The sequence below is a fragment of the Cyprinodon variegatus genome, unplaced genomic scaffold (genome assembly GCF_000732505.1).
Source record: "Cyprinodon variegatus isolate N-32 unplaced genomic scaffold, C_variegatus-1.0 Scaffold759, whole genome shotgun sequence".
Taxonomy (NCBI): Eukaryota; Metazoa; Chordata; class Actinopteri; order Cyprinodontiformes; family Cyprinodontidae; genus Cyprinodon; species Cyprinodon variegatus.
In genome coordinates, this window is record NW_015151212.1 from 239337 (window position 1) to 248161 (window position 8825).

The 8825-nt window shown below is 39.0% G+C and overlaps 1 protein-coding gene across 1 annotated transcript in view; it reads right to left on the reverse strand.

Annotated features, from left to right (window-relative positions):
• Positions 1 to 8825, reverse strand: part of ankrd13b (ankyrin repeat domain 13B) — a 90253-nt gene that overhangs the window by 6437 nt on the left and 74991 nt on the right. The window contains exons 14-15 of the mRNA XM_015395746.1: positions 5493 to 5656; positions 1392 to 1468 (exon numbers count right to left, since the gene is read on the reverse strand). Of these exons, the coding sequence (XP_015251232.1) occupies positions 1392 to 1468; positions 5493 to 5656 (241 nt within the window). The remainder of the gene's footprint in view (positions 1 to 1391; positions 1469 to 5492; positions 5657 to 8825) is intronic.

An 8825-nucleotide genomic window follows, 5' to 3' on the forward strand; every position in this document is an offset into this window, starting at 1 on the left:
CAGATGCATTTGAGATATCAAAAAAGTACTCCAGAGTGTTGTTCAGCATGGGGGTGAGTAGAAAATGAAGGCTAATCATGTTTTGAGTGTACTATTCCTTTAAAGAATAAATGATGAACAGTTCAGTTTGTGCCTTCAAGTCGTTGCCCATAGGAAGACGTTTCCTGGATATATCTTCAGAACGGCTCCAAATGACACAAAACTCAAATGGGTGAGTAGAACATCATGGAATAACGTAAAATCAAGGTCCCAATGTAAAAAAAAAAAAAAAAAGTTAACCTCAGGAAAAATCACATACAGTTTAGCATCAAAGAACTAAAAGGTTATGGATATATGATTAAGCAAAGGATTTCATAAATTTTATTTGACAAATTAATGCATTTTATTTACCTAATTGTGAATTGGTTTGAACACATTAACAGTGTCTCTGTAAGTTGCTCTAAATTAAAAGCTAATCTGACCTCATTCCAAATTATTTAAAGTAAACTTGCATTGAAAACATATCATCCATGTCTTTATTTTATTCATTATGGTTTTTAGCCATTTTTATTTATCTTCCTTTGTGTACATAGTAGCTCAGCTGAATTTTACTAGCTTAGCCAAAATGAAATGTGTCTGAATTGTTTTTGTGAATAAATAATTACAAAATTGATAAGAATTCTGATTTATTTTTCTCTTATGTATTTATAGTCATCTTTCTGATCATGATTTGAGTTGGATTCACACTTTTATCCGCTGATTTAACAAGAAGTAACCTGGTTGTAGAAAGAAATGTGAGTGCTGATTCTCAGAGTTACTTAGAACTGGAGCAAAAAAATCCACCTTTAACTCGACTGCTTCCAGAAATTTAGTCTTTCGAAATGTTAAATTTAATGGTAGACCTTTAAATCTCTGCGTGGTGTGCCGGTTTTCTAGGTCTCCAAACTCCTGCACCTGAGCTACATTTATCCCGACCGGCTCCTGCTCACTTGATAAATTTGTTAAGAAATCTTTTATAGTAGACGCTGATCTCTAAATAATAAACACGGAACAAAATAGATAAAATTAGAATTTTATAGTGAATGCATTTTGAGCAAAAAAAACTTTTTATATCTCTGCTTCTGTCTCCTTGAACCCCAGTGGGCCTCAGCAGATGGCCGCTCACACTGAGCCTGGTTCTGCTGGAGGTTTTTTCCTGTTCAAAGGGAGTTTTTCCTCTCCACTGTCGCTACAAGCATGCTTAGTGTGAAGAGTCTAGGACTCGATGCAATCAGCTGGTTTTCCTTAGATAGAAAACTTTGAATCAATCTGACTGGATGATCTGGTGAACTGGAAAGTGCTTTCAGATGATGTTGTGAATTGGCGCTATAGAAATAAACTGAACTGAATTAAAAACAAGCCTTTTATCTCACCTCTCAACACGACTCGGGTCACAGGGCAGAGGGTGCGTTCCTGGTTTGCTGTTGGTCAGTGCTTCCCAGATAGTAACCTAGAAACAAACCAGGCAGAACAGGAAGTCAGAGAGGTGGAAGCGGAGGAGACGGAGGGGTTTCTGGGAAGGCTGGATCCTTCGTCGGGGCATTTTCCTCATCAGTCCCCACTAAAACACCCCCCCCATACACACACACAGAGCAGAAAAGGAGCCAGCTGGTTTGATTATGACTCATAAATCAACAGTAAACTATATTAGAGCAAGCTCTGGTTTTCAGACTCCAGCACAAAAACTCTTGGTTGAAAATTCCAAATAATTTGGCTTTAAATTAAATAAGTCTGTGGGTTTGTCTTAAAGTAATCACAGCACCTTAAACTCCTCCTAGCGTAACGACATGTAAACAAACTAAACCTGAAAGGTGTAAATATTGAGTTAAAACCGCAGCAGTAATTAAAGGAGGTCTCTGAATGCAGGCTGCAAAAACCTCGGCTTTTAAAGCTTCTTCCACTCCTCCCAGCTTTTATTTCTCACCTACAGAAACACATCTGGGGATGTTGTCTGACCTGCCTCCCTGAGACTATTTATATCCCAGACTGCACCCTTAGAAGAAAGCAGAGGACTATCAGGAGCAGGATCTTTGGGATTTAAGCGCAGGCATATCCTGAGGCAGCTGGAGGAGTAATGCCTCTTGGTTCCTTCCTTCAGTGGCAATTTATGTTGCTTATTGATTTTACTTCACTCTGACTGTTTTTATTTTGAAACTGACTTCTGTTTGTGTACTAGAGCACACCCAAGTGTTGAGGTTTTCATTGACGTATTGCTGAATTTATCCCTGTAATTTAAAGTAGAGGGGACAGCGTTCATCGTGATTTATTAGGCTGTTTATAAAACTGTTAGGTTAAGAAAATATTTATTGCAGTGTGGAAAAAAATAACAAAGTTCAGTCAATTTATGTATTTGCAAAGTGTTTGATCTGATGTGATGCATGAGGCAATTTCAGGTTAACAAAGAAAAAAAAAGGTTTAGTCAAAATTAAAAAGAAAGGTAGCATTTGGTATTTTAAAGTTTTCTGTTTTTTCCAATTATCTGATTGGGTCCTATTCCTCTCTCTGTCGGACAGTTCTTTAGATAAAACAAGCTTTATTAAAATAATCACTGAGCATAAAAGGTTACCCAAACTGTAAAGGGTAAAAAAAAAGGTAAATATACAGAGGGGTGCAAATACGCAGTAACTTTAAATGGTAATCTAAACAAAAAAATGTATAGCAGCAAATTTAAGATAGATTAAATTAAAAACACATGCAAAGAAAACCTGCTGCAGAGGAGAAACGCTTTAGTTATATATAGTAGAGAAGTAAAGTGGAAACATGATGCAAACAAGTAAAATATGCAAACACACACAAAACACTTAGGGAAAAATGCTGCATAGCAAAAAAAAAAAAAAGCTGCAAATCAGTCCTGCATTAGAGAACAACTCCACACCACTAGGGGGAGACGGTCATCAAATCATAGGGGATGAGACTCTTAAGACATAAACTAGATGCTAAAAGGTAAAATAAAATAAAAAAGGAAATCTTCCCCCCACAGATATGAATTTATAGTAATATCTGCAACATTCTATAGATGTGTTGATGCTTGTCTCCCCCTAGTGGACTGGAGCTCTTATGCAGCACGAGTTTGCAGATTTACCTTGTAGTTCTTTTTACTACTTCCAGCATTTTTTTTTGTTTCATGTGTTTGGCTACGCTACAATTAGGGGTATGCAAAATAATCGTCATGACGATGCATCGGAATTCTAATTGTTGTGATCTACTGCATCGATTCTTAAATTTAAAAAAGGAATAAATAAAATACATGAACGGTTGGCGCACATCCGGCAAAAACAAGTGGAATACAGCTTCTTGTTAGTAGATGTCGCTGCGGATGTGTTGACGCCCGCTGCCTTGTGTCACAAGCATTTCCGTCCGAGGGATACTGCAACGAGGCATTCGTAAACAAAACACGGAGGAGACTGAGAAAATTCGTCCGGCTCCATCACATTTCAAGTCAGATGCTTGGTTTCATTTTGGCTTTAAAAACAAAGACGGTAAAAACGGATTTGATTAGACGCACGTAATTTGCAAAAGGGGAAATGTACATTTGAATGTTTTCATTTCATTGGTTTAAAGGACCACTGAGGCCATGTAAACGGCACTGATTATCCTTATTTTGTTATTTCAAGTTTTATAAATCCTAAGCACTTTTTGTCAGTGTGTCCACGCCAGTAATAGTAATATTTTTTCCAGTATTTTTTTTCATGGCAACACCTCAGAAAGTTGTTTCAATAAATACAGCTATGTATGAATTCAGTTGTATCAATGTATCAATTGAAGACACTATCCAGATCATAATGGCTGTATTTTTTTCTAATAGTGTTCAGTGAAAATATCGCAATGCATCACAATATTTCAAGTATCATGATGCATCGTGATAGAATCGCATCGTGGCATGTGAATCGAATCGGGACTTCTTTGGCAATACCCACCCCTAGCTACAATCAGGGGTTTTTTTTGTTTTTTTTGTGCTTCCAGGACCTTTTGAATTTGACATGAAATCACATATTCATAAGCAGTGATGGGACTAACGGCGTTACCTTGTTTTAGTAACGAGTAATCTAACTAATTACTTTGACTGTAACTATAACGCAGTTACCATTGCAGACACCCCGTTACTGCGCGTTACTCAGGTCGCACAATGAACCTTTTTTTCATGATAGGACTCGTGCGCAGCTGCGTGAAGCTGACACCCCACCCACGTCAAAAAACTCTGCAAATAAACTGAATGGTTAGTGCAACGTTAGTGCAAATTTGTGCAGAAAAAAATATTGTTTGTGCTACTTTTGTTTAAGAGATATTAAAGATTATTTTTTAGGTCATCCAGAGGTGCGCGCCTTGTCATGAGAGAGGGGAGGATGAGAATCCGTCTGTCAGTTGGGTAGGTGGGTGTTTCTGCTGGTGGGTGTTAACGTACAGCACACACAGAGAGATGGAGAGTGAGGAGGACTCCCGCAGCAAAACAGCGTTTTCCTGATGGAAATACTGGTGTTACGTCGAGCTGCGTTTCCCCATCAGATACGGTTTCCCCTGCATCTCCGCACAGCGCAGGCGGCAAGATTCACCTCGCAAGTGAAAGGAAACGCGCATGCTCGCTAAAGGCGCGCAACAGTCGCCCTGTGCTCGCGCCACAGGGGAACTATGGAGAGCGTGAACGATCAAATGAAAGGGAGAAATCTAGATAGATAGATAGATAGATAGATAGATAGATATTACAGTATCTATAACAACCCAAACACACAGGATTTCAGAATTAGACATCCCCAGTTATTAATTTCACCAGATCTGAATGCCCTGTTAAAAAACTTCCCCCCTGATGTCATTGACGTTGAGTTGCAATAAATGCTAAACTCTCTGCAGGTTCTTGTCTTTGTCGTCCGCTCTATTCAGCTGGCTTTGGAAACACACGGCGAGAAGGTGGGGGCTGGGTGGTGATGGTTACGGGGGCGAGAAACGCAAAAGTAACGCAATAGTTACTTTTACTAGTAACTAGTAACTTTTATTGTGGAGTAACTCAGTTAGTAACTCAGTTACTTTTTGGGAGAAGTAACTAGTAACTATAACTAATTACTTTTTCAAAGAAACGTGCCCAACACTGTTCATAAGGCATTTGCACCCCTCAGCTTTTTTCTACAGCTTATATTATATAGACCAGTTTGTATTTTTGTTGTTCACATCCTTCTTTTTCATTTTATACATAAATCTTTCTTCTTCTAATCTTTTCTCTAAAAGCTGAAGAAAAATATTTTCTAACCACATGGACACTGTGAAGAACATGGAGCGAGGTGTGAAAATGGCCGCTCCCTTCATTAAATCACCACAAACGTATTCGTTTTAGGTATAAATAAAGACCCATTGGTTATTCCTTGCTCACCGGACTTTTCCTTTAAATATATCTGGTGCAATCCTGCAGTGTTTTGGTTTGGCGGTGTCAGTGTGAAGCCGAGTCTGTGACGTGATTTAGAGTGAAGAAATCCCAGCAGGGTCACCTGATCGTATTCGGTTCCGGCCTCCAACAGGCTCTGCTGTATAGCAAACTGCAGTAAGTCTTCCTCCTCCTCCCTCATGCTGTCTCTCTGTTTGCCTCCTAGCATGGTGTATCCAGGCGGGGGCTCGAACACACATGGGGGAATCTCTCCTGCTCTGCATGACACTGAAAGGGGGGGATAAAGGTAAAGAGAGGGGAGGAAGTGTTACCTGGTATTTAAGGAAACTGAACAAGAGGAAAAGGAAAAACATTTCTGACTTATCTGGGTTAGAATGAGTATTTTCTCTACATATCACATGATGAAGTGTTTTTATAGGTGGAGCCGTATGGTGTGATAACAGTGGGACCCAAAGAGCTTCCTTCAGAACCGCCGTCGAATCAATTACACGGCTGGACGACACAGATGCGGATTTATACCGCGCTGATGAGGTTCTGATTCAATCGGCACAGGACATGATCCAATAACGAAAAGAACAAATCTTTGATAAAAACAGCTCGCATCTTCCTCATCAGCTCCGTAAATCAGCAGCTGGGGGGGGGGGACGCGAGAGAGACCAAATACTGAAGCCTTAAGGGTTTACTTCAGATCCTTAGATCTTTGTTTTGCCACCGTGTTACTTTGAAATTTAGTAGGACATAACTGTGAAGGGGAAGAAGAATACATTAGAATGATAAAGATGGAAAATGTAGGCCGGGCATTTGTAATCCAGACACCACTGATGCTGCGGTGCAGCAGGTCTGAAGAAGAAGAAGAAGAAAAAGAGAGCTTATTTTATCTGTATTTTTGTTTGCCATTGTTTGCCATCTTGGTTCTGTTAAGTTTTCTTTTGAGTATTCAGTTTTACTTTGCTCCATGTTTTCTAGTTTTATTAGTTTAATTCCTATTTTGTTGTGTTTTCTGGATATATTTAAGTTCTTAGGTTTTTCTTTGTTTGCCCTCCGGTGTTGGTCTCCTTTTCCTTAGCTCCTTCTAGAAGCCTCTGTTCACACCTGCTCCCAATCAGCTCATTATTCCAGTCTTTGTTTAGTCTCCCATATTAGCCCAATTTACACTACCCTTGAAAAACCGATCCATGCAGAGACCGGTCCGAGCTCGGATCAGTTAACCAGGCCGAGTTTGGTTCTGACGACCGTTTACACATCACGCTATCTCGGATCCTCGACTCCTCGCCTCCTAGTGACGATCTGCGGTATTACTGCCAGTATTGAAGGAGGAAATCAAGCAGTTGGTGGCGGTAATGCACCAAAAGTTGTTTGCCAACCGCCATAAAACCCAAAAAGAAGAAGAAGACGAAGAAGGAAGGAATCAAGGAAATCAAAATGGCGGCGCCCATCACATTCAGAAAGATTATTATTGCTGTACTTCGATGTTATTATTTAAAATGCCATTATTTAAAATGTCGCGTGGAGAAGATTTTGATTGGTTATAGTTGAAGAAGAAGTTGTTCTTCTTCTTCTGTTTCTGGAGGGGCATTAGCGCCACCTACTGGAATGGAGTGTGAATCGTGATGTGCAGCCAGACGGAGATGACGCGTTCTGCTCATGCGCTCTTGTTATCAGAGAAAACCAGGGAAAAACCGAGCCGAGCCCACCTCTGGAACTGGTCTGCAGTTAGCTCGGTTCGGTTGTGTCTAGCGCGGTTCAGTTCAGTTTGCTTTCCATTTACACACGATAAGTTATCTCAGTTACTGAGCTCGGACCGGTCTCGGCACGGTTTTTCAAGGGTAATAAACTCTCTTCCCCGGCTCCTCATGCATGTTTTCCCTGATGTCTCCATGGTTCTGGTTTGTTTTACATTTTCATGTTGGATTCCTGCCTCCGCTGCTTGTGAACGCTCCATTAAAACTATAAGAACTCACCTCTGCCTCCATGCCTCTGCGTTTGGGTCCCTTAAACTTCAACCAAACCCTCACAGTAAGTTATCGATTAATAAATGAATCTAAACTTGATTGTTCTTATCGATCCAATAATGATTAATCAATAAGCATTCCTTGTTCTAACATCTTTAGGTTTCTCTTTTATCGAAGGATCTTTCCATTAACAGAAAGCACTAAGTGTTTTTATTATAATATGCTGAAACATATTAGGCTACAGAATAAAAAAGATAAATGTATGTGGAAAAACTTGTGAAAAAGTCTAATTTCAAGCACATATTTTCTAATTATCTTATTTTAAGAGTACAGATAATCCTTGCATTTACAAATAATCATTTATCTACTCAAATTAAGCGTAAATATGCTTAATTTTAGAAATGTTGTCCTTTTTCTATATTGTTTTTTCATTGTAAATATTATGCACCAGAAAATTAATAATAGGTTGTTTTTTCAAACATGTAAAATTTAATTCGATTGGGAGATCGTGTTAGTTACCTGCTGGAACTGAGGGAAAAAACACAAATTTACAGACAAAATAATGTGCTTGTATCTAAACCTTTGCACCGTCCATTTGTTTTTAAATAAGTGTATTTTTTTCTCTTGTATTGACGTTTAAAATAAGACAATTTCTCTGTTATTACAGGTTAATAATCTCTACTTATATTTTTTGAATGGTAGAAATAGTTGTTCCATTCTTGGATCATCTTCTGCTCCCATTAAGGGGAATCCTGATTACTTTTAGATTACTTTTAGCTGTGATCAAGGACCAAACCTGTGTGTGTTCTGTGTGTCCGGGTTCTGCCCGCTGTTTAGGTTTATTTTTAGTTTCTTTGTAATTATTGGGTTTTTTAGTTACTCTCTGTCGCCCCCTTGTGCTTGTTTCCTTTCCCCTTGTCTCCCTTCTAGTTAGTCCTATTCACACCTGCTCCATATCGGCTCATTAGTCCATTATTTTTTCTCTTCCCCATATATACACCACCTCTGCAGTTCCTCATTTCTTCTCGATTTGTTGCTTCCTTGCTTGCTTCCTCTCCATGTGTTGTTTCTCCCTGACATGTCCTGATTTTTGATGTCTTATTTTTGTTCCTGGATTTTTGCCTGAGTTTCCTGTTGAACCTAATTAAATCAGCAAAACTGGACTCTGCCTCCTCAAATCTGCATTTGGGTCCTAAAAAAACCTCCACACAAACCTTGACACTGAGGTTTTAAAAATTGGCAGAATATTTTAAAAAAACTTGACTGAACTTGAGCTGTTTAAAAAAAAAAAAGTGAATATTTCATTTCTTATACATTTAGGTATAGTAGTATATTTTAGGTAAGTAGTGATAGTGAGAGGAAGCCTCATGAGGCATTGAACTACGGTGGCCCTGAAGTGCAAACTGCAACTGCAAATCTAAAAGCGCAACTACATTAAGGAAATCGCAACTGCATAAAGCAAAGCGCAACTACATTAAGGAAAT